This window comes from Anguilla anguilla, chromosome 15 (assembly GCF_013347855.1).
Source record: "Anguilla anguilla isolate fAngAng1 chromosome 15, fAngAng1.pri, whole genome shotgun sequence".
NCBI lineage: Eukaryota > Metazoa > Chordata > Actinopteri > Anguilliformes > Anguillidae > Anguilla > Anguilla anguilla.
In genome coordinates, this window is record NC_049215.1 from 29,615,781 (window position 1) to 29,642,170 (window position 26,390).

General features: G+C 45.7%; 1 protein-coding gene across 1 annotated transcript in view; it reads left to right on the plus strand.

Moving 5' to 3' along the window:
* The window catches only part of LOC118214289 (amine oxidase [flavin-containing]-like), a 30,650-nt gene extending 5,841 nt beyond the window's left edge, over window positions 1-24,809 (plus strand). The window contains exons 2-15 of the mRNA XM_035394154.1: window positions 6,933-7,027; window positions 7,874-8,011; window positions 13,456-13,560; window positions 13,874-13,965; window positions 14,437-14,578; window positions 17,634-17,783; window positions 19,884-20,043; window positions 20,552-20,648; window positions 20,785-20,838; window positions 21,171-21,228; window positions 21,839-21,936; window positions 22,790-22,901; window positions 23,126-23,188; window positions 23,579-24,809. Of these exons, the coding sequence (XP_035250045.1) occupies window positions 6,933-7,027; window positions 7,874-8,011; window positions 13,456-13,560; window positions 13,874-13,965; window positions 14,437-14,578; window positions 17,634-17,783; window positions 19,884-20,043; window positions 20,552-20,648; window positions 20,785-20,838; window positions 21,171-21,228; window positions 21,839-21,936; window positions 22,790-22,901; window positions 23,126-23,188; window positions 23,579-23,734 (1,520 nt within the window). The 3' untranslated portion in view covers window positions 23,735-24,809. The remainder of the gene's footprint in view (window positions 1-6,932; window positions 7,028-7,873; window positions 8,012-13,455; window positions 13,561-13,873; window positions 13,966-14,436; window positions 14,579-17,633; window positions 17,784-19,883; window positions 20,044-20,551; window positions 20,649-20,784; window positions 20,839-21,170; window positions 21,229-21,838; window positions 21,937-22,789; window positions 22,902-23,125; window positions 23,189-23,578) is intronic.
* The last annotated feature ends 1,581 nt before the right edge of the window (window positions 24,810-26,390 follow it).

Sequence of the window (26,390 nt, forward strand, 5' to 3'; positions counted from 1 at the left end):
ATTCTTACTCTTATCGTTGCATTTCCTGTTCAAGAGAAATCGCTCGGAATCACTCCAGCTGCACAAACGTGTATTGAAATTGGGTCTGCATCAGGTGCACTGTTACATTTCTATTCTGTGATCCGTGAATTTTTCGTATTTACTCAGGCTGGATAAACATGGGGAAACAAAACTGTGTGTGTTTGTTTCATAAAGTAAATGTTAAAGCTGTGCGTGTCCCACTCCTTATGCATCTGTGCAGGGCCGCCGACATGGGGGGGGAGGGGGTGGGGGGGGGGGACACCGGGTCAGTTGTCCTGGGCCCTGGGTCAAGGGGGGCCCCCAAAAGGGCCCTCTAACCTTTGAATAATCTGTTGGAATAATTTGTCAAAAATACCTAATTTGTGAAAACTTTATATAGTATTTGTGAGTCACATAAAAGCTTGTTATATGTCTCAGTTTGTTGCTGTATTTCATCTTTTGCACACGGGGGGTGGGGGGACTGGGTGGGCGGGGGGGGCTTTTGAGGTCATCTTGTCCCGGGCACGAGCAAGTCTCACGGTGGGCCTGCATCCATGGGAGGAGAGAGGAACATGTTTAATGAAATGGGAACATTTAATTTAGCAAACAAGATAGTCCTCTCTTTCCGTCTTGCCGAAACCAGGAGACTAAGCCAGCCTGTGTACTACACCAGTTACCCCATTTACCTCAGTGCTCGGTTTAGTAAATTTAATGTTGTGTTGCAACTGGAGAATGAAAACGCACTGGCGTTCATCTCTCTGCTCCGCCTCTCTCTGCTTCACACACTTGTAGCAGAGAGAGGCAGATTTAGATTTACATTATTTACATTCACTGATATTTCCTGCTTTACCAAAGTGTCTATTTACATTATTATAAATCTCTTTTTTTTTATAGACTCAAAATGTGAGGCATATAGTTGGAGTCAGTGAGCACCTATAAAAACGAGTCTGGCCAAAACTCACTGACACAAATATCGTAGATTCGTAGCAGTCGTAGCAGGCTTGTGCTTATCGTAGCACGGAGAGACAGTTTGAAAAAGTGCTGTTCTGCTGTCTGTCGCTAAGTCCGTGGGAAACCATGGGAAAGTGAAACGGCTAATCGGGACAAACGGGGGACCCTCCAGAGCCGAGTCGGGCCTACCGCAGGGCACGCCCACATCATTAGCCTCTGGCTGGCTTTGGCCCGGTTGTCCTCGTTATGAAAGGACAATGTGTCGCGTCGCTGCTTCTTTACTGGTTGGAAGAGACCTAAGTAACGCTTTGTACCTCTCGACAAAGCGCGGGGGAGCCCGCCTCATTGTCGAGTGCTTAATCTCCGCGACGCCATTGTTTCCGAAATTTCTCGCTGGCAATAGAAGAAGAATTAATGACTGACATGGTATTTCATTTCACCGTTGGCTCTCGACGGTAATTGGTTTTTAATGCTGTTGCAGTGACATTTTTTGTTTTGTTTTGTTTTGTTTTGTTTTGTTTATCAGAAAATACAATCAATGCTGCAGAATTACTGTAGAGGACGTGAGGCAGTGAAAATATGAGCCGATCTTTGATGTCCCTCTTTGGTCGATATCTTGCAATTCGCTGCTCTAAAGGCTCGTAGGTATCGAGTGGCTTTGTCTGACACACAGAGAGCGTCCTGCCTTGTTGTGTAGAATTGTGTTGTGTGGGGAACACATAGAGGAAGAATAAATCTGGTAATATGTCTGTCCATTGGAGTTCATGTCTGAGTGGCCTTTCTAGAAATTACTGTCTCACCGTATAAGGAAAGACTGATGTGATCCAAACAGAACACCGTACAAAAAAGAAAATAATGCTTAGAGGCTGAATCTGTCACTAAAAGTCATGTTAGCTTGAAATTTGCAAATGATTTGCAGTTACTACATGCATATGGCGACAATTGCCTTATTTTTCTCAGAGCATAAAAATATATTCATGCTACGCTACAGCTTAGCATAGTACAAGAACAATGATGCCTTGATCCGCCAATGCCAGACATGCTTTTCTCAGTGTTTGTAGCAGTTTATGATTAGGATCATAATATTCACGCTGCCATTTTGTGGAGCATGATGTCTCCCGAATCAAACACTGTGTGTGTATGCGCGTGTGCATGCATGTGCATGTGCGCATTATGACAAAATTACGGAATTATTGGAAAACACATTGATGCATATGATCATTTTCTTTGGATTTCCACAGATACTTTATATACTGGCCAGATCTGTGCCATCAGTTTGTAGTGTTCCTGCAGTGTCACGCTCGATAGAGAGTCAACGTTTTTTACGCCCTGTGGACCTGCTCCCCATTTCCAAGCTTTGGAGTTTGTTCAGTGAGTGGCTGTGTAGACCCGCAAGGGGGGGGGTGGAGATGGAGGCTGGCTGGCCAAAGATGGCAGATTAGCATTTGAATGAGAAGATTCCTGCAAGGCAATCCACTGGGATTTGAAGGTGGGCAGCGTCACTTCCAATCTCGCGTCTTGCGGGGACGTAATGCGATTTTGCCGTTGTTAGAGAAGCGGAAAACACAGGGCCCTTCCAGAGTTGCTTGGCGGCGCCTTTAATGCAATCAAATTGCTTGTTCTCGTTAGCATTTCCAAGAAAAAGAATCGGAGCCAATTCCTGGATGGTGTCATGATGAGTTTTTGACCCACTTAGGAGTTTTTGTGGAAGAGAATGTCTAATCTGCAGCACTGTTGTTGCAACGCGGAAAGTAATGGTTGCAGGCATGCCTTGTGCCGTTTACCTGAGCTTGATCCTAAACAAATCGAGACAAGAATGAGGTGTTACCATCTACCCGGTGTCACAGTTTCAGTAGATGATATTTCTTTCTCAGGCCTTGTTGGTGTGGCAGCAGTGCCATATTGTGTGTCTACAACCCTACACACCAGCTCGACCACTCTGCTCTGCTGCAGCAGGGCGGCTTGCACTCCCTGCCATCCGGGTGAATGGTTCTCGCTCGTCCCCACCCTAGCTCCCCCCAGTGGTGGAACGAACTCCCCATGCCTCTACAATCCACTCAGTCATTGCCCATCTTCCACCGTGGTCTGAAGATGCATCTCTTCAGACTTTACCTGGACTAACTCTCACTTCTCTGCAGGGCACCCCAATCTAGGATCACTCTTATCATTTGAATCCTACTCATTCATTCTTGTAGCACTCCCTTGTTACACTTGTATGTCAATTTAGCACTTATATTGCACTCGTATTGCTATCTTGGTGTTGTAGCTCGTCATCATGCCTCCTGGTTTGACTTACTATAACAGTCTGATCTAGCTTATGCAAACTGTGTGAACTCGACTTCATGTGTTCATGGTTATGGATAACCAACAGTTCTTGGATTAGTTACCTGCAGATATAATGTGCAATCATGACATTCACGTCCTTGCGAGAAAAACCTTAGGGCAAATCCATGCACCAGCAGAGTTTCAAATGGATTATGGGTATGGATCTCTGCTCTGATGGTCCAACACCAGTAAATCTAAAAAAAAGGTAAGAACTTAAATTGTGAGGTCATCTGAAATCAGAGGAGAAAAATTTGGCCAGCTTGGCGGTTGGGGCTTGCTTCATTGTTATCTACGGTTCCCTTGGAAACTGCAATGGTATCCAACCTTGCTGTCTAAGAGCAGACACTGTGTATTGACACTGCAGAGGCAATTGTTCCACTGATGACCATTTTGATTTTGATTTTTTTGTCATGCTGGTTTGTATTTTGAAAAACAAGTGAACTGCATGTGATTTGTGCCTGTTGCTGCTGCAACTGCTACTACTGCTGTGCCATAGTGATGGAATTCTTAATTACCCAACCCTAACCCTAACCCCCCCCCCCCCCCCCCCCCCGATACACACATATACTCACACACATAAACACACTGCAAATTCCTACTTATCCAGGCTAAGCTTTTCCCCACAATACTCATCCAGGCTAGGGGCCTTCCCTAAAATCAGGACAGGATAGCAATATCTGTTTTCAGTACAGGTCCAGCATGGTATGATAGTGTTTGTCCGTGTCTTTCTGCCACCATTTTTATATGTGCTTCATACGTTTTTGTAGCTCTGATAGATTTCCTCTCAACGTCACATGATGCAGTCAGTTGCTTGCAGCCAAGTTTTCCACTTAAAAAAATTTTAATCTGGTGTGAGATTAATTTAAATCTACCTTGATGAAACTCATATTGAAGAATTCATCACGTCCCAACTTGGCAGTAACAACCTCAACATTGAATTGAAAGGACAGACACACCCCATTTTAGATATGAAAGCCAGACTGTGTATATATAGATACAGTATGAATAATGACAATTTGGTTTGATTTTGGCATACTGATTTTTGCTTGAGATATGAGGATGTCCTCTAGTCTAATCCATAAAGATGTCTTGTTATCGATGACCTTTAACTATCTGATGTGATGCTGAAATAATTCTGTTGAGTTTTTTTTTTCAAACAACAACAAAAGGATCTAGGCATATTGGCTTTGAAGAGAGATTGTTATGTGAATTGCTGTCCGTGAACTATCTTTTGAAAGAATAATGCTGCATTTGTGTCCGTGATTAAAGCACTCCTCTCAGTCTGGAACTACAGTGAATGAAACTGCACCCGACAATTGTGCTTTATTCTTTACAACTGCACATTGACCACTGATGAAAAGTGGTATGACTATGGCGCTACAGTTCTTGGCCCTGGTTCGAATGATGAAAGGTCAACTTGAAATTTTGAAAGGTACAATTAAACCAATCACAGGTACACTTTATCCAGCACTGCGTGACCAGCACAATACTGATACCAAAGTCCAGGCCCTGAGGTTTTAACCCTTTGACGAGTCCTTGGAATGTTTTTTTCAAAATTCTGAGTCTGTGTTCTAGTACTCTATTGCTTTCAAATACTAGCAGTGATTGATGTGTCAGCATTAGAATGTTCTTTTAATCACAATGTTGTGATCTTACACCTTAAAGGCTTAAATGAGTACAGACTTTTGACAAGAATATAGTTTGGCAGGATTTCACTAATTGTGTCTGAGCAAAAATATGCGTCAAATGGACTTAATTTTGTGAGGGGATAACTGTTTCGGGCAGTAGTTTTTTCTGTTAGTCCGTGTCCTAAAGAAACCACCACTGATACATACTGCTGCTTACACTACCGCTGTATATTTCTTTGAAGCAGTGAATCTGTGCCAAGAAAATTACGAAACCTACAGACATGCAGACATGCTGACTGGCGCGTGCTGGGTCTTTGATAGAAGGCAGGTGAAGGTCGGCTAACACCTGATATTAAACACTTGGGCAGTGGCCTGCGCAGACTGACAGCCACCTGCTGTAGTAACTACTGCACTGATGAAGCACAAAAGACCACCTCGCACCTCCTGATCTACACTAGGAAGTCCAAGAACTTTTTTTTGGCTGGACCGCAACAGCGGGGCCAGCCCAATAAATGCGAATGTCTGTGACTGAGTGACTGAGTGAGTGCTGAAGTTACACCATTGGTCGGCCGAGTTATGAAGTTACACCATTGGTCGGCCGGATGAAGTGTGTTAGGTCCAGCCATATACTAGGTTTTGACCTGGTCTTGTTTGCATAGAGTTCCTAGTTTACCAGATGGTTTTCACGTCAGTCTCTAATCTGCCAAAGCACAGTCTATTTGCTCCTATAGATTCCCCATTACCTGTGTAGTTTATCTTATCTTTAACTATTGACGCTGAGCCAGCCAGCCGAGTATGGGCTCCTCCTCTGTGTCCGGGTTCCTCCTGAGATTTCCTCCCAACTGAGTTTTTTTTTTTCTCGCCACCATTTGAGTGTTTTTTTCCCTTCTCATTCGGGAATCTTTTTATGCCTCACCTGCTGGTGCTTGCTTACCGTGTGAAATGTGAAGTGAAACTTTTGTTTTGAGTCACACTGTCTAAAAACATCTCACACTCGTGTGTGTGTGTGTGTGAGTGTGTGTGTTTATGCGCATGTGTATGTGTGTCTGTGTCTGTGTGTATGCATGCGTGTTTGCACTCGTGTGTGTGTGTGTGTGTGTGTGTATGCACATGCGTATGTGTGCCTGTATGTCTGTGTGTGCTTGTGTGTGTGTGTGTGTGTGTGTGCGTGTTTGCACATACGTGTATGTGTGTGTATCTGCATGGCTGGCTTGTGTGGGAGTCCTGGCTTGAGTGTTTGCCATGGCGCTGTTGGATATTGATGAGGAAGGGCAGTAATTGGAAAGGCTTGTGTGAAATCTTATTAAATCAGGGCAGGGACAACGTTCGACCAGGACAACGCTCGCCCAGGGCAACGGAGGGGCTGTCCGTGCGGCAGCTGTCTCACACTTATTCATATTTTCTCAAGATGTCGTGCGGTGTTTTTTCTTTTTTTTTGTTTTTTTTTTTTAAAACAAAATTTATGAGAATTTGTTCAAGTTAACTGAGTGTGGTACACCGCAAAAGTGTCACAAGGGCCAATCAGCTGGCTGCCCTGTGGTGTGACCTGCTGATCATGGACGTGGAAATTGAGGAGTTCATGGTTTCAGATCCTCAGAGGAAGTCATGTGACCTTGTGGGATTCTTCCCTCAGACTTAACACACTGCTTATTCACAGGAAGGAAGACTGCCAGTCAACGGTCCTGTATTGCAGCAGTTCAACCCTTTAAGGTGTGAGATCACAAATATGTGATTAGAATGTTCTTAACTTCGTTCACGAACTGGGGGGGGGGGGGGGGTGGGCTCAGGTCTTGTCGAGGGAGCTCAGGTCTCTTTCGAACCCTGCAATACATTCTGTCTTAGCAATTACTGTGGAGACGTGTTGAGGGAGTCAAGCTCGCTCAGGCAATCTCAGCGTTTAAGAAATGGTATGACCCAGCTTAAGCGGTGCTGTATGGTGCTGTAGTGCTGTTCTACTTTGGACCGGCCCTTTTGCCCGAGACTGAGCGGTTCTTGTTTTTTTTTGCGTTTTGCGCGTCTCTTCGACAGGTCTGTCGGCGGCCAAGCTGCTGGTGGAGTCGGGCCTGAGTCCGGTGGTGCTGGAGGCTCGGGACCGAGTCGGAGGGAGGACCTTCACTGTGCGGGTGAGACGCCCCTCTGCGGCACGCGTAGCGTAAGGGTTAGAGAGCCGGGTTGCGTAACCTGAGGGATGCAGGTTCGACTCCCAGGTATGAGGCATGGCACTGCCGTTGTAGCCTTGTGCCCTTGAGCGAGGTACTTAACCTGCAATTTGCTTCAGTAATTATCCAGATGTGTAAATAGATGCTATGTAACAATAACCAATTATACGCTAATGCTAAAGCTGTATAAGTGAGTTCTGGATAAGATGCCTGTAATGTAATGTGTCCGTCAGACCTCTCCCATGCCAAACCTTGGATTTACAGCCCATAATAACCCACTTTCCTGGCTCCCCTACCTCCATCTTATGTGAATTTTATGAATGAATGGACATATTAGTGAAACGCTCAACACCCACTGCCCCACTCAATCACAGTCAGTTGGCATGACCACATCTGTATGCTGAAAATTTTAATTCCATTCTCTGTCTTGCATGTGCTGGCCCTCTTATTAATAATGCTATACATCCGTTGTGGTGATGATGATGATGATAATGATGATGATGATGATGATGATGGAACTGATGATGATGTGGTTATGTAATGAGTGAGTCAGGCTCGCTCGGACAATCTCAATAGTTTAGAAATGGAACGACCCATCATTGGGCTGTTGTACGAAACTGTAAATTGCAAAGATTATTGTTATTATTAGTAATAGTATTATTATTAGTATTATTAACATAATTATCTTCCTCTGGCAATCTCCTGCCATCCTTTTCCATTACTTTTAAGATGAATAAGGTTTGTCTTCTGAAGAGTGGATGAAGTGCATTGTTTGAATGAATGCATTATTTCTCTCTCTGCCAAATGCAGAACAAGGAGACCCAATGGGTGGACCTGGGAGGGGCCTACATCGGCCCCACCCAGAACCGCATCCTGCGTCTGGCCAGGGAGTTCGGGGTGAGGACGTACAAGGTGAACGAGAAGGAGAACCTGGTGCACTACGTCAAGGTGAGCACGGCGTTTCCCGCACTGAGTGATAGCTGACCCCCGTCCTAAATCTGAGGTGCGTTTGACAACTGGGCTCCTGAAATGGAGTCCGTGTGGTAGCTCCGTCATTCCGCCTTTGGGCTGCGGGTTCTTAACTGCTCACGTGGAGTCTGACGGAAGGCCGTGTTCCGCAGTGTTGATCTGTGACACATCCACTGTAGCTCCGGATGGGATTGGGATTCTCTGTAGCCCAAAAACAGTCCTTAAGGGCCTGAGAACTGCTGGTTTTCCTACCCTCCCTTTACCGGGAAGTCAGGTTTGAAGACAGTCTGGCCAATCAGTGGCAGTAATTGTTCAGTTAATTACCTGGGAGGAAAGAAAACCAGGGCCGGATTTGGATTTGAGCGTCCGTCCTCTGTGGCATTAGCGTGGGTTGGTGTCTGGAGATGGCAATCTTTGCCCCAAGGAGCACTGTAATGCGGTTTCTTCTGCTCTGAGTGGACGAGGGGGTAGGAAGACGAGATGAAGGCCATCTCCTTCCCAAACTGTATTGGATTTGGAACGAGGCATCAGTGCTTTTAATGCTTACGTGTGGCACATCCTTATTGGGTTTTGAGAGCAGATTTCCTCCTGACATTTCCTTGCCCCGCTATCTACACTCTAAATCACGTTGTTGTCTTGCGTGCGTAGGGCTAACGTTTTTTTTAATTTTCATGCTGTGTTCTTATTGTCGCTGTGCACATACCTCTGTATGCTCGAGAGGTGGTCGTCAGGGGCCCGTACCAGGATGCCACAGGCTCGCATTGATGATGTCATGAGGTTCCATTGATGAATCACATGTTAGAAAAGGCCCCCTTGACAGGGTGCCACCCCTATGATGTTTTTGATCCAGGGCTTTGGGCGTCCTGGAGATCAACCGGAAGTTTTTACTGCATCCTTTAACAAAGGACACCTCATTCAACAGCTAGAGATTTTGTTAAAGCTGATAATTAGTCAAACCAGGTGTGCGGAATTAGGGTTGACATGAAAACTTACAGGAATGTAGATCTCCAGGAACAGGGTTGGGCAACCCTGGTGTAGGCAAGCTTCTCCATGGCAAGTGCTGTTGACCAGACCTTGTGCCATTGTGCCTTCCCAAGAGAAGAGTAGAACATTGACAGGGCTTTGACAACATAGTCCAATTACAGTAGCCATGTATGTCCATTCTACTGAAAACAGTGACACTTAAGATTTCCTAATTTTAGGAGACTGAAGGGGAAATTTGCAAGAGCACTCACAGAGCTGAAACAGTGAAAGTAAGATTGTTTCTCGTTTTCTGGAAATTTGTTGTTTACAAACAGGAAGAGGACACAGTTTAACTGAAAAAAAGGCGTACTCGTGGAGCGAGATTGAGCACTGTTACTGCCTGTTACCTAGAGACTGTTTCAAAACATGGATTAACAACAGTATGCTAAACCTTGTAACCACATGGGGTAAACTGTAGATTGAGAAAAAAATAAGCATTTTTAAGAAACCAGGCTACTTTGCCTGTGTGTTGTTTTTTTCCCTCCTTGTATCGTAAGTTGATTCTTTATTCAATAACATTAGTGAGACAACGGAAAATGCCTCAGGCACGTTCCAGAAACTGTGCAGAGATGGGGGGATGTGAGAGAGAGAGAGAGAGGGGGAGAGAGAGAGAGAGAGGGAGGGAGGGAGGGAGAGAGAGAGACAGAGAGGGAGATAGAGAGAGAGAGAGAGAGAGAGACAGAGAGGGAGAAAGAGAGAGAGAGGGAGAGAGACAGAGAGAGAGAGGGAGATAGAGAGAAAGAGAGAGAGAGACAGAGAGGGAGATAGAGAGAGAGAGAGGGAGAGACAAAGAGAGAGAGAGAGAGCTGGCAGAGGAAGTGTAGCCTGGAGACGTTGTGGGAAAGGTCACGTCGGCGCAGAAATTGCAGAAGGAGCCGCGATGTTCCTGTTAATGTCAGAGTGCCGCGATTTGGACCGCGAGCCTCTTGATTGAAGCGACGGGCTCCCGACAGTGAAGGATCTCCGAGCTTTCAGATGCTCTATTCCGTGCCTCCTCCTCCTCCTCCTCCTCCTCCCACCCGAGAGCTTTCCCCGGGGCCGTTGCCACGGTAACAAACCTAATCAAAAGGCGTCGGGTTCCGGTCACGATAAGCCCGTTCATTCCGGAATCTCCGAGAGGGGTGATTCGCCCCGGTGCGCAGACACCGGCTGAGCGAGCAAGCGAGCGGCCCGCTCTGCGAGAGCGATGCCCGGGGATCCGCGTCGATTCACTAACCTTTTATTAATAAAGATTCACGACTTAACACTGGCGAGACGATGGAAAACGCCTCACTAAATCCTGATGCGAGATTCAAGGGGAATTTATGCGCCTGAAAACAGCCCGTCTTATTTTAAACGACACGCACAGCGTACGCATATGCAGGACGTCGTAAGCTAAGTCGTGCTAATTGCAAGAGGACTTCGGTGTCGTTTATGGTTGGTTGCCTTAAGGCACATTTCCCAAAGATTAGAATTAAGATGTACACAACTCTTAAGCAGCAAGAACAATTTTCAGTGATCTAATAATGTAATTTGATCTAATCTAAGATAACAGATGGCTTTTGGAGAAATTTCCTTCAGCACCGCAGAAGTCACGCTGGATGCTGTTTATTGAAGCCATACATTTTGTCAATAAAGTTCGTTTAAGTTTGCGATTACTGTTGTCAGGTTCCTAATGCTGTAACTCAGAGGTTATACTGCAGTGGATCAGAGCCAGTATTAACCAATAAGGGGACATACATTTCCAAACCCTCATTATAATTACGGCTAACGTCCAAGTGACCCTCCAGTATAATCAGCTTTTCAACAGCGCTAATCTGCGAGGCCATGTCCAGCGTGCCGTATCAGCAGAACTATGAAGTGTGATGTGGAGCCCACCATTTTCGGGTCCCCAGTCTAGAGGCTCTTGAAGGGGCTTGTTGTGGAGTGCAGCGGCAGCCCCCCTTGGGTGAAGCGGCAGTTTGAGCTCCTCCCCCGAGCGGTTCGCTCACAAAGGGTTAGCGATAACGGTCTGCGCGGCGCGCGTAACCCCCCGCGCGTTCTCTCCGCCGCCGTTGGCATGGAAACAGACCTGTTGCTGGAAATCGCGGGGGCTAGCCCACATTCTCTGGCGCATCAAAGGGCGCGCTTGTCCTCCGCGGACGAATGCGTTCTGCCCGGTACGGGGACATTTTCCGCTGCAGCCGAAACGGCGGCGGAGGCTGCGCTCGTCTGTGGGAAAAATCCGCACGGAAAACCGAAAAGCTTTTTGAACCGGCGTTGCGGAATGGGAACGTTGGCCGAAAACACTGCCCGCCGCCCTTCCCCCCCCCCGCCCCCTCGTATCTGCTTGACCAGAGCGTGGCTGACGGCTCCGATGAAGGGCTGCATCTCTGACGTGAGGCAGGAATGCTCGACTCCGCACTCGACAACTGTATCCTGTTTTTGCGCTAAAGCAGATGCGCGCACTGAGGGCCGTGTCTGTTTCTGGCTTTCATGCCGACCTTTGACCTCCGACATTTACACCATCTGACAATTTTTTTAGCCGCATTTCTTGTCGAGCGCATGAATGACAGCTGTCCTTGTGTCCCTGTGTGAAACGTTTTCCTGTGATCTATCGTACCAGTGAACTGGTGTTGGTGTGTAGGCTACTGCCATTTACCTTAGCTCATTGCACCAGGGTAACTTGTGGAAACACAAAACCTGCGTACACGTTGGCCCGCTAGGGCTGGAACTGCCCACCCCTGAGCATAAGGGTACCGTCTTTCCATTTTGTTGCCCCCGTCAAGTTCAGCCGGTGGGCTGCTCTGGATCTTGAGCGGGGGGGTGGGGGTGGGGGGGGGGGTGGGGACAGTCCCAAATCCTGCGTAAATGGCTGCACTCGACAACTGTATCCCGCGTCCATGGTTTAGTTCGAAACTTTAATGGCCCTTCAGATGAACCCATTTATCTTTCTAAATTGCGAGTTATGCAAGATCTCCCCCGCCCCGCTCCCCCCCCTCCAATTTTGGCTGTGTCCCTGTGTGCACTCTGCTGTTGAGTAAGATGAGCTGATAGCGATTCTTGGCGGAGGGTTTTGCCTCGCCGCTGAAACATGGCCTTTCACACGTACATAAGAGCCCAGGCCTAGACCAGGAGGGACCTTCATTACACGCTTCTTACTGTATGAAGTGACTGCATTTTTCTTTTTCTTTTACTGTCTCTCTCTCACACGTGTGTATGTCCTAACATTACGCATTCGCACACACGTATCTGTCCTTACACTACACACACATGCACACGTGTATGTCTTAACACTAAACATATGCACTCACGTGTATGTCCTAACAGTACGCGTACACACACACACGTATGTCACATTAACATTGCGTCAGTGTCAGTTGTAACCTCTCCTTCAAATAAATAAAATACATCAGTAACTCCTCTGCTTTCTTTAGTCACATAATGCTCATGGTTTTAGAGGCCCAGTGGGTGGAACCGTAATGAATCCTGGCTCCAGTCGAAAGTTTGAAAGATAACTTTGATTTATGCTGTGCAGGGTGCATCTTATCTTCCAAGCAGAATGTGTGATCTCCCGGCTAACTTTGATACGAAGTAAAACATTAATCGTTTTCATTTGATGAGAGTTCAACTGCCAAGAATTGCTATCGAGCGAGGACAGATCTGAATATCATGATGGCTCAGGGCAATAGTGCTGGCCTCCTACCAGTCATATAACAATAAGCCATTGTAATTATGCGCATCGTTCACTGACTCTGGCTGTATGTATAATGAGGTTGAAGGAAAACAGACAGTGATGCTGCACTGATGGCTTTTCCCAAGAGCTGCTGGTGTCTGATTGGCCAAATTTGAATGTAACTGATTGTTTCTGTCTGTGCAGCCGCCTCCACTTTTCTGATTGCCTAAAAGACTCGGTCACGGCGAACAGATCTGTCAGCGCCCGTTGCATGATGGGTAATTTGCTTAAAACACTCGGGAGAAATCCTACGATTGTGCCGCTCGCAGTTCTAAATTGTTCTTAATGGCTGCACGTGTCATGGAAGGATAAGGGCTTGTATTTTGAGGTCCTATACAGTCTGTCACCAACACTGACACAGTCAGCGATGTTGCCAGGACAGTGAGCGGGACACTGACTTTGTGTCCAGGGTTTGTGTGCCACCACGTGAAACCCCATTGTGCCCTGTTGGTTCCTTGTGTTAATATCGGTGCATTTGTAAAATTAAGAAACAAAATATACTTGCGGGTCTACAAGTTGTTGATACTGCTTACCGCTTACTGGTGATCATAGTGTTGGTGGCATGTGTTTAGGTACTGGGATTACATCAAACAATGTCACGGGAAAAGAAAATGCGCCTTGACATCCTTTCTCTGTAATCATCATCAATAGAGTGACCATTGACGTAGGAGTTAATTTACTGCTTGCTTGCGTCTTTCTGTTCTAGGGGAAATCATATCCATTCAAGGGAAGCTTCCCACCCATGTGGAACCCATTTGCCTATTTGGACTATAACAACCTGTGGAGAACGATGGATCAAATGGGGATGGAGGTAGAGATACTTCAGCTCTTGGTACTGTAATTAGTTGTAAGTACTACAGTAACGAACATGCTACAAGGTGAGATTTTTTAACTGGATGTATCAGCCATTAATAAACCAGTTTGAGCTTGGTGTGTCCAACTCAATACCCAGGGTACACAGTCATGTATGTACTTGCTTTTTATTACAAAAACATAGATAACTGTCAAACTGCATTTAGGGAATTTATCAGGAAACAGCCCTTGGGGGTCATTCAGGTGGGCAACAGCATGAGGAAGGAGCTGATTGGCTGATGGTGGTGAAATGTGGGCGTGTTCCTTTGCAGATTCCCGTGGAAGCCCCATGGAGGGCCCCCCATGCAGAGGAGTGGGACAAGATCACAATGAAGGAACTGTTCGACAAGCTCTGCTGGACACGGTACCCAATGCACCGAGCTCCTCCTTGCTAACACATCCATGGTTACCGCATCCAGAGCATCATAATAGATGGGAAACATTTTTCTAGATTTTTTCAGGACTGTTTATAGAGCAATGGAAACCTTGCTTGGTTAAACATGGGAAAGGTATTTGGGTGGGCAAGTTAAGCATTTATGAATCAGACCTGTGTGGGCCGTTGACTTGAAGCTTGCTTGGTATGTCCAACAAAGCACTGCCTAAGGTTCATTTGTTGACATTTGTTGAGTTTGCTAGGGGTAGGTCTATTTGATATACATGCTATTATCAGAGAACATCCCAAGGTGCCCCTGTTTCTTAGTGAAGAGGTAGTCATAAAATACGTAGTGGTAATGCAGCGGTTAATGACCATATTATACATTTGTAGAGATGGTCTCAGTTGAGTCTCAGCTGCTCAGTTTGTCTTTGTCTTTCCCTGTCCGTTTGTCTGTCCTAGCGCTGCCCGGCAGTTTGCCACCCTCTTCGTGAACGTGAACGTGACCTCCGAACCTCATGAGGTGTCGGCCCTCTGGTTCCTGTGGTACGTGAAACAGTGCGGCGGGACCATGAGAATCTTCTCCACCACGAACGGTGGACAGGTGAGCTCTGACGGAGGCAGGTCACAGGTGCATGTTCCGTGTAGTTACGCCTGGGAGGCCGGGTGTAGAGCTGGAAGATTCAGTCATTACAGAGACATGCATTGCATGGCAAAAAAAATATGTGGATACCTGACATCCGACACCTCTGTAGCATTAAGAGTTTGGGCTAGGCCCCTCACTGGAACTAAGGGATCTACCCCAAACCATGATAAACATACCCGGACCAAAGGGGTGTCCAGATACTTTTGGTCATATAGTCTACTGTGTCAGCTCGGATTATTGTAGCGAACAGTTGTTACACTATCAATTCATATAACGATCATGGCACAATGTAAATTCAGTCCAGTCATTGAATAAATACGTAGCTGCGTAAATGATTCATTAAATTGCTATACAGAGGGATACCGGATACAGTAAACTGCATGTCAGCCTGTCTTCAGATTAACACTAAACCAAGCAATGAGTATTTGTACAGTGTGTCATTCCTCTATGCACAAATGGAACCAGTGACCTTTCCAGAGTTATATGGTCATTTTTGTGTGTGTTTCTGCACCGGTGCCGGGGGGTAAACATGGGATGGGACGGCAATGCCAGAATAGTGTTCACTGTGTGAACTAAACTGTGTTCTTGGCTAGAAATAGCTGTACAAAATAAGTATTGTACCTTACTGAACCTGCGTTTAGCAGTTGTCTATGACCATGAAATGCACTTTTTGTACGTCGCTTTGGACAAAAGCGTCTGCCAAATAAATGTAATGTAATGTAATGTTATGCAATGCCATAGCTGGCCTGTGCCCCTGGGTTCAGGGCTGTCTGAAAGTGCAGAGATACGTGAAGCGTGGGCAGATCAGGAAGAGGAACGGTGCCAAGCTGGGAGTGGCAAACGCCAGTGTAATCTTTCCCGTGCACATTACCCGTTAAACTAGGGCTGCCCAACCCTGCTCCTGGAGATCTGCCGTCCTGTAGGTTCTCACTCTAACCCTGACAAAGCACACCTCATTCAACAGCAGGAGATCTAGAATCAGGTGTGCTAAATTAGGGTTGAGATGAAAACCCACAGGACGGTAGATCTCCAGGAACAGGGTTGGGCAGCCCTGCCTTCAAGCCTGCCCTAAGCAGAAAAACCAGGATTAGTCTTCATTATTTATTTGTAATTTTAAAAAAAAAAGACAAATAAATAATTTTTTATTTTTTTATTTTTTTTGTTTTTCCCCTAATCGTGCAACCCACTGTGGCATAACTGAACTATGAGAGGGCTGCACACTGGTGACTTTTCTCCTGCTGAGCTTTGTTGTCCTGCAACATGAGAGAGAGAGAGAGAGAGGAGAGAGAGAAGAGAGAGAGATCCACTTTTCAGTTATTTAACATACTGGGCATCCACATCCCTTGGTAATTCCACAAAAGCACACTTTAAGGATTATATGAGCCACAAATGTTTATAAGTCATTTCCTGTCAGCTGGTCCCACATTCAAATAGCAATGCTTTGTTTTGACAGTTGTAAGCGACTGTGTTGGGGTGGGCCTCAGGGAAAATATTTTTCTTTTGTTATGTTTGTTTGAACCTTGACCCTTGTACTTGTCAGCCTCAAAGAGCCCGTGATCCCTTCCTCATTGTGAGAATCGGGCCATGCAGTCCTGCATAGTGATTTTCCGGAGAGAGAGCGCTTCCACTGCAGGGACACTTCTGTGACATCACAAAGCTTCCTTCCACGAGGCGTCCTTCCGGATTCCAATCATTCCGCATCCAATAGCCCAGCAGACCTTACATTTTTTTGGTCAGGCCTCCTTTTGGCAATGGGAAAGTTTTGATGATCCCCTGCCAACAAGGGTGGTTCCTCTTGGATGCCATCCTCTTTTTGGTTTCTAATGAATTTTTCAGCCCCCACTGAGCAACCCACCCACCCCCAACCCCCCCCGCCCACCACCGCTTGTTGTTTGCATGCGCTCCTCACTTTGACAACCAGTGCAATAGCCAATCCAGATCAACTTCTCCTGAGTTAGACCAACCAACCCAATATTGCCAGCGATCCTACGGCGAATGACATAATTAGAGGTGGTCAGAGCTGTTAGCCACTGGGCCATTGAGGTTTTATTCAGTCTGTTTCCAGCATTTCTGGGCTTCCTCGTGTGATATGTACAGTAAACCCACAAAGTGTATGACCGCATACATGTGCTGAGCTGTCACAGTCTATTAAATTTAATGCAAAGTTGCTCAGTTTGCTGCGCTGATTACGAAAAATTGTGCGACAAATGATTCTAGGTTATTTCAGGTCAGTGCCTCAGCGCTGAACTGGAATCTCCCTCTTTGAGTGCATCATGGAATTAGTGTTACTGTGTTGCCATGGAAACTTGAGTCAACCTGCCATTTTTTCTGTAGCTATTGTTGTTTTAATTGAATTGGTCTTTCTTAATGGAAATAATGAATAATCCCCCAAACTAACAGCAGGGAAGTTCGTTTACAAAATAACAAGGATAGTGTTGTTTTGATTGGCTTGGTAACTGACAGCTGGGATTTACTTTCAATATGTTTTGGTTGCTTTCATCAAAATCTATGCATCTATTGATCTATCTTACCTCCTTCAATGTGCTGCTTTTGTCGCTATTGCCCACGAGCAACTCTGCTGAGAAATTTCCCATCTGTAAATTCACGATTGTAACTTTATCCCAGAGGATTACCTAGATGTAATTCAGTCTCTTTTTATGTGCAAAAAAAAAAAAAATTTATCAACATAAGGATTCTTATCAACATGCACCACATAAAATCCTTCTTCATCTCTGACTGTATAGAGACATCTGCTGGCAAATAACCGAATTGCTCTGTGTTGGGGTGTAATCACGTTAACGAGAGCAAAGGTGAAAAAGCCGAACGACTCCTGCATCTGAGACTTCCTGAAAGGCTTATGCATTTATTTTTTTCAATATACAATCATATACAGTCCCAAACGGCTCTTTTTAAAGGGCTTCATTAGTCCAATCCAGAGTAACTGAGGTTTGAAGAATGAAAATGAGACCCGCGTGCAAAAACAATCAGGCCATTTCTTCTCTGCCTCCGGCAGGAGAGGAAGTTTGTGGGCGGGTCCAGCCAGATCAGCGAGCGAATGGCGGACATGCTCGGCAGCAGGGTGAAGCTGCAGCGGGCCGTCTACAGCATCGACCAGAGCGGGAGCGGGGTGGTGGTGAAGACCCTCAACGAGGAAACGTACGAGGTGAGCCGGCAACCGGCGCCGTGGCAACGGGGCTGCGGGTCAGCTGATCAGCGAAGCTCCGCCCCTCCCCCAGGAGCACTCGTTTGCATAGAGCCTTCCCAGGTGGAAATGTTGCTGAACTGAATTAAGATCCAGTTGGATGAGTCACTTCCAGTTTGACAGTGTGTGCGCGTGTCTTCAGTGTGATGTTTCATAAAAAACGGACTTGAGACAGCGATCATAAACTTACAGTTGCTCTTCTTGTTAAAGACAGTCACATTTAATTAATGACGTTCTTACATCAATTTTTTCTCAAAGAGTGACTGCATCCTGCATCGCATTCTTTATCTTTTTTCATATACCTAGGCTGAGTTGCTAGGTAGCTCCAGAATATTATATATTATCCAGAAACAATGGTACCATCTGATACTGCATAATATTAAAAAGGAAAATATGATGTATGTGATAACCAAAATAATATAGCAGCTGCCTAAGCAAAGCTACAATTTCATATGAATTGCAACATAAATATACACAAGTTATATATAAAAACAGCCGCCTGTGTATGGTACTGTACTGAATGCAAGTAGCTGGTCATTGCTGTTCCTTGTGCATCTGTTTTGGGCATTGGTCATTTATTCTGTGTCCTGCCTGGTTTCATTTAGTAATGGACCTGTGGTTGTTACCGTGTACCATGCTCACTTGCTTTGAATATGGCGTGAAGCTCTTCTTCTTTTCTAGCCACAGAGCCTGTACCTCGCGGCCATTTTGAATGTTCACGACTCTAAATTAATCTCATGGTTAAGCTCTGCTCACTCAATGGCACCGTGACAGCAGTGCACCGTGGATTGTGATTGGCTGATGCAGTGGGCAATATGGGCAGGATGTGCGGTACAAAGGATTTTGCGATGTGTGAATCTATGCAGAATCTACACACTATTGACCCAATAGAGAAACCCTCTGCAGTGAGGTTCTACCCACCTGGATAAGCCGCTACTCAGCAAAGAGACACCATCCGCTCAGTGAATGTATAAACATTTAATACATGTGAAATTCACTAGCCAAATACTTTGTAACTTTTATTCAATTGTCACGTAATACCTGAAAGTGCTGCATTATATTTTGCGTAAATCCCCTTGACCTTGTAACTTTTGAACCAGGTCGGTTATCCCAGGTTAAAACAGTGTATTGGCATTTTACAGACAGCACGTCTCATGTATCACAGGAATTAGAGATGAGTGTAAGGACGTCCTCCGCCAGATTAGCATACAGCTCTGCTCAGGCTCCTCTCTAAGACCTGTGTGTAGAGTCACCTTGCACCCGTGTGGCCTGTGTGTGTGTGTGGCAAGCCTGAGGGGATTTGGTTTAGTAATCCCTTTTTAACTCTCCTGGCCACCCCCCCTTCTTTCCTCTGCAAAGCTCATTAAACACTGCTGCTGAGTTGAGGAAGGGAGGTGTCTGCGGGCATGGAGTAGCCTGCCAATCCAAGAGCCTTTCTCAAAGAATGGTCAGTAGACCCCACCATCAGACCGGGTCATTATCCTTCTCACAAAGCAGTCAATAGACCCCACCGTCAAACCCAATCATTGCCCTTCTCACAGAAAGGTCAGTAGACCCCACCATCAAACCCAGTCATTACCCTTCTCACGGACCAGTCAGTAGACCCTACTGCAAGACCCAGTCATTACTCTTCTCACAGAATGGTCAGTAGACCCTACCCACCGATCCAGTCACTAGAGTGGTCAGTAGCCCCTGCCAGCCATTACCCTACTCACAGAACAGTCAGTAGACCCTAACATCAAATCTAGTCACTTACCAGGAGAAAGCCACACTTGAAATGAAAACTGCTAAGTCAACAGAATAGGAATAAGAAGAAATATGTCACTTCAAAGCTCCAAAAAGGGTTGTAAATCTGTGACTAAAGACATTTTTAGCTGGTTTGTGTTATTGGCTCATGTGTACCACAGCCATGCAGTCAGTAGGCAATTGCTAAGCTCCTTAAACAATGCTTTAATGCAACGAAAAGCATGCTAAAGGTTGACAGGATGTTTAGATACTGATGCTGGCCAATAAGAGGGTGGAGGGTGACTCTGAATTATCTCCCTCTCATGAATTTTACAGGCCAAATGTGTCATCATTGCCACGGCACCGGCATTGAACCTGAAGATTCACTTCAACCCTCCGCTACCACCGTTGAGGAACCAGCTGATTCACCGTGTGCCCACTGGCTCCGTGATCAAGTGCATGATCTACTACCGGGAGAACTTCTGGAGGAAGAAAGGTAGGTGCCCAGCCCACTCAGCTGGGAGATTTTCTCATGTGTGAAGATGTGAAGTGGTAATCACATCTAGTGGCTTTCTGTCCTTAGTCACGTGCCCTCGTCCAGACTCCTGAAAAGTGACTCAGCGTGTGGTCCTGAAAGAGAAATATCCTAGCGAGTCTAACGAAATAATTGCTGCAGGGGTCATTCACAAATGTCAGTTTTGTTGTTCCCATGGTAACGGAGGTGACGCCATTCCGTTAAAGCCTCGTGAAAACTGTCCTTTTGCATTCGTCTGCTGTTACGTAGTTCCCTAAAATGAATCGCTGACATTTATCTGTGCTGCTGGAAGGAATTGTGGAGGGGAGACTGCGGTGTGCAATCACGCAGGACAGCACATAATCAGCATATAGCTTTCCCTAGAAATAAATGATGTGATATTCTAATAAAAAATGGAAAAATACGTTTAATTCCACCAGTGCAGTGTAGAACCACCTTAGATAACTTCGATGTCATGCTTCCTTCTCAGGCTACTGCGGAACAATGGTGATCGAGGAGGAGGAGGCTGCCATCGGCCTGACGCTCGACGACACCAAACCGGACGGGGCCGTCCCAGCGATAATGGGGTAAATACGAATCACGTTGCCTCTGCAGGGTTGAGAATGTTCCAGAACTGGGGCTGAGAATGTTCCGGAGCTTTGCGGTAAAGACACCCTGCCTGTAGGAGTGAATGAAGGGCCCTCCTTGGTTTCTGTGTTTCAGGTTCATCCTCGCCCGCAAAGCCAGGAAACTAGCAGACCTGACAAAGGAAGAGAGGTAAATGCTGGGTTGCTTACTGTTCCTACGGCTCTAAATGCTTCCTGTGTGTGACCAAAAAAAAGGGAAAAGAGATTCTCTGTAGTAGGATATGCCAATGAGAACCATTGACCTAGGTCAAAGGTCGCCTGCTCCACTCTCCAGTTTCTGGCCCCCGCTGATTGCCCTTATTTGATTGTTGATTCAATTCCTAGTATATATAAGTTGCAGTAAAGAATTGAGTATAGATTATAAGAATTATATCCAGGTGTCATGTTCAGCTGTTGGAAACACATCCCTGACTTTCAGTGGAATGGAGTAATAAGTTAACCAATCAATACCTGTTCCCACAGGAAGAGGAAGATCTGTGAAATATACTCCAGAGTTCTCGGCTCAGATGAGGCTCTGCATGTGAGTGTTCTTTATCTGCTAAACCCTGTCTTGTCAGCAGGGGGCAGCCTTGCGTGTGGTGCCAGTTAAATTCATTTTTAGTCTTCACAAAGTGTTTTATTTATCCATTTTGAATCTTTTTTTATGTCTAGTCACACCACTGTCTGAATCCCACTTTTCTACAAAACGAAGCAAGCACATCTTTTTCAAAGGATGGTTTGTCCCTCACTGAGTTTCAAATCTTCAGAGGTCCACCGTGGAGAGCAGCAGTTCAGTCGGATGTGTAAAAATGATCACGCAACGCTGCCTGTGACAGGCGTCGTACCCCAGTGTGTGACAGCTTATTACAGATGGCGTGCTCCTTGTTTACTTCCTGTGTGGAAAAACTGTCAGACATCTTTAGCTGTTTTTACGATTTCCCAGTAGATGTACGAAATGAGTATTGCACCTTATCGAACCTGTGTTTTGTAGTTGTTCCAATGGCCATCATATGCACTTTTGTACGTCGCTTTGGATAAAAGCGTCTGCTAAATAAATGTAATGGAATGGAATGTAATGTGATATTCCAGTGCTCATCTCTCTCTTTCTCTCTCCTTCTCTCTCTCTTCCGCTGCCTCCCCCTCTCTTCTAGCCTGTGCATTATGAGGAGAAGAACTGGGGAGAGGAGGAATACTCTGGAGGCTGTTACACAGTCTACTTCCCCCCTGGCATCCTCACACAGTTTGGCAAGTGAGTATCAGCCATGGAGCTGTGGTCTGGAGCCTTACAGAAAGAGGTTCAAATTTGAGCTCCAAAATCAACAGTGTAGTATAATGGGTAAGGAACTGGTTTTGTAACCTGAAGGTCACAGGTTTGATTCCGAGGTCACTGCAATTGTACCCTTGAGCAAGGTACTTAACCTGCATTACTTCAGTATATACAGTATATGCAGCTGTATAAAGGGATGCAATGTAAATGCTATGTAAAATGTTGTGTAAATCGCTCTGGATAAGAGCATCTGCTAAATGCCTGTAAGGTAATTTAAGTCCACGGTGATTCTGCCCTGCTGGCAGCAGAGATACTGTTCTCTTGCAGTCATTGAAGTGCGCTTTGGGAGATTCTCCAGCTGCAGTGACATTTTCCACTGAGCGAACTTTAGGACAGGAGGAAGCATGAGGTGGAGAATAGGATTGTGTGACATCACAATAAAATATGTGGATACCTGACATCCAACATCTCATCCAAAAATTATGGGCGTTAATATGGAGTTGGTCCACCCTTTGCTGCTATAACAACCTCCACTGAAGCTAAGGCCAGTGGTCTCCATTAAGATTAAACCCTTTGAAGAGTAGGTTTTTTTTGGAATGTTTTTTTCTTTTTTCTAAGTCGGTGTTCTAGAACTCCATTGCTTTCAATGACCAGTAGCGATTGTAACATCAGCATTAAAATGTTCAGTTAAGACCGTTCTAATCACGTATTTGTCATCTCACGGATTAACGTTGAGGTCCAGCCCCGGGTCCTCGGTGCTTTTTTGGGCACCTCCCTCCCTCCCTCCCTCCCTCCCTCCCTCATTCCTGCCCTCTCTGTGCCCCTGTGCCCTCAGGGTGCTCCGCGAGCCGGTGGGTAAGCTGTACTTCGCGGGGACTGAAACGGCCACGGTCTGGAGCGGGTACATGGAGGGCGCCGTGCAGGCGGGCGAAAGAGCCGCCCGAGAGGTGAGAGGTCACACTGCGGCCCCCTGGCCAATCAGGGGAGTGCTTCTCATCTTTAAAAGAAAAAGTTGCTTTTTTTAAAAACTTCTGATCAAAAGTGACTTGTTGTCATTGTTCCTCTGTGATGAACTAACAGCCAGAAACTGTGTGTGTGGGGTGGGGGGGAGGTGGCGGAGTGAAAAAAAAAGTTGTAATGATTTCCTTGTTGGCTTTTTATTGCCTTTTAGATTCTCTGCAAAATGGGACACATCACCAAGGGCGAAATTTGGCAGGATGAGCCTGAGTGTCAAGTAAGTGTGCTGAGTGTTCTGAGTATGGGTCAGTGAATGGGTGCTGGTTTCCTATGATGTGCACCTGGCCCAGTGTTCCCCAGCCTGTTGAAATGGATCAGGAATTCAGTAGCGGTATAAATGGTTTCCTCCCGCGTCCAAAAGACATGCTGGTTAATTGGAGACTCTAAATTCCCCATAGATATGAGTGTGTGTGTGTGTGTGTGTGTGTGAATGCTGTGTGTGCCCTGTGATAGATTGGTGGCCTGTCCAGGGTGTCATCCTGCCTCTCGCCCAATGCATGCTGGGATAGGCTCCATTACCCCCCCGCGACCCTGCCCAGGATAAGTGGGTACAGATAATGGATTTATCCACTCTGGCCGTGTTTCTCACCTGTGTGTTGTGTTCCAGGAGGTCCCAGCGCTGCCTTTCACCACCACCTTCTGGGAGAGGAACCTGCCGTCGGTCCCTGGGTTCCTGAAGCTCGCGGGCCTGTCGTCCCTCCTGGCGGTGGCCATGGCCGCCGGCGTCGTGGCCTACAAGAGGGGCCTGGTGCCCCGGAGCTAAAGCTCTCCTCTGTGCCACGTCCCTCTCCTGGGCCTTTGACCAAGACTGTTCTCTCCTCCCCCCCCGCCCCAGCCCCCCCCTTAGAATCACCTGATTGAGGTTATAGGGCTGGCTGGAATGTTCCAGTCCTCATAGACGATTTTAGTTCACACATGATCATGCAGTTAACAGCTTAAGTTGTAAACAAGTTTCATTTTAATCCACAGTGTTCATCCTGAGCCACATTTTAAGAGAGGTTTTAATCTTTTAAAAAAAAAAGGGGCACCGTTTAAAAAAAAGAAAATTAAAAACTTTGTTTTATCACAATGGTAATAAATTAAAGGTGGTCTACAGAGCCCTGTTTACAGAAGAACGTGTATGTGAATGCCTTGTGCAATGATTTTACTGCTCATTTCTACCAAAAACATCAAACATCCACCAAACATTTCAAACAAAGTCACTACAAACTAGAGCATATTTATTTAAAAACCCGAATGACCAATCACATTCCGTACATTCCCTATGCATTGACATATAGATAAATCATAACCCATAATCATAGCTCACCACAAGAGAGGCTGTGACTGACCAGTCCCGTTACCTTTTTCTAATTATAGGTGCTCTGTCTTCTTATGACCAATGTGTCAAGTGACTGCTCACAAGGTGACTGCTCACTTTTACAATGCATGACTGCATTAGGCTGTCACTAGGTTGAATTTTGAGGACAATGAAAATAATGTCTTAAAGATACTTTTGTGCAATTATGTTTTCCTTTTTCATCTTCATGACTGAAGTTTAAAGAGCATTTTTGATTGTATCGAGCAGATTAGACACTGTAATGATCACCATTCCATGTTATTTTGCCATATTGCTGCTTAATGTATACAGTGTGTAACCTTATTTTAATTAATGGCAGCTTTACTTATTTTTGGACTCGAGTTTATGCGCAAATATGAGCTGAAGAGAGTAATGACAGATTTTCAAAATGCGTTTTTGTGTCATTGGTAGAAATAATGCTGGAAGTACTGCAATCATGCTTCTGTTGGAGGCTTCAAAATGTCCACAGAAAACATATAAACTGTCTTTGGGTGATTTATAGTTGCCTGCAATTTTTGTGTTTGTGGTACAGTACATGTCTACATTTTACTCATTCTCACAAGTATTGCTGACCAAGAGAAATACATTCTATCATACAGTATTTTGACAAAAATCAACAAAAATATCTGACTGCAGAAGTGTTTGACAGAATTTACTTGGCGTAGTACTATTGTAACACTTAATATCTAAACCTCCTTAATGCTGATCTGTTTTGCTAGTTAGGATTAAGTACGTTGAAACCCATAACTTAACCCATATGTGTTTTTAGGATTTTTAATTCTGTTGGAAAGTCACATTTGATGGCAGAAAGAATGAGAAATGGAATGAAGAATGCACGAGATGCGCAAAACTCGTCTGTCTGGAAATTAAGTGTATTGTGTAGTTGTTCCAAAGACGCATTTGTAACTGTAGTATGTACGTGACCTTGTGCCTTATTCAGATAGCTGGTGGTGTTTTTTTTTATTTCTCAAGTGCCTCTGTGATTGTGATCCCTCTCTCTGACATCCCCTGCCCCCACCGATGCCCCCCCCCTCCCCCGATGCCCCCCCCCCCCAACAGTTTGGTAAAGAGCACAACAGTTCAGATGGTGAAATGTGATTCCCCTGTGTGCCAGAGCTGTTGAACACAGGAATTGTGTCTTAGCATATGTGACTGTCAGACCTGGGTCAAATACGTATTTGTTGTGGATTCAAATACTTTTCTAGGCTTTACTGATCTTGCCTGGTGCATTGGAACCAATGAAATGCTCTCAAAAAAGGCAAACCCCCGCCTTCTGGTCATATTGGCCGGCTCAATTACACCAGGCAAGATCAACAGAGCACAGAAAAGTATTTGAATCCAAAACAAATATGTATGTATGTAAAAACAGTATGTATTTGACCCAGGTCTGGTGGCTATGCTTACCACATGCACACATAGGCTACTGTAGCAGCACTGCATGAGCACAGATAGCTCTGAGACTGCAGTGACTTGCCAAGGGATTCATGGACTGCGATTATTATTTTTATTTGATCGCCGTTATCATCGTTGCCGGTGTCACCCAATAAACAGGCCTGACTTGTCAGGCCTGTGACAGCATTGACAATGTTCACATTGGCAGTTCATGACAGTCGTGTTTTCATTCAAGTTGTCAGTTTGACCCATGTGGTCTCGGATGATATCGGTAATCTCTCCGGTAGACCTCCACCTGCGTCAGTAGCGTGTGATCGGTGGAACTCTATGGTCCTCGGTGCTGACCAGGCCACCAATCACAGCCGCACTGGATGCCGATTGGGGAGTGCACACCGTAATTTGATGTGTAGGATCAGCACAAGCCTTTAGGGGGTTTTAAACATGAGCACAAGGGAGACTTCTTAGCTTGCTAGTTAGCTCACTAGCCAGTTAGCCTTAGCATCATTCAGCAACTGTTTTCATCTCTGGTGGATCCTTGATTTCTGATTGAACCACATCTAAGACATCAGCCCACTGGTCACTCAGTACTGGAAAAACTGGCACCAGTATAAACTTCAGATGAGCTTTAACACATGAGGCATGTCTTAATTAAACGATCAACCCGATGAAGGGTTCGGTGAGACTGTTT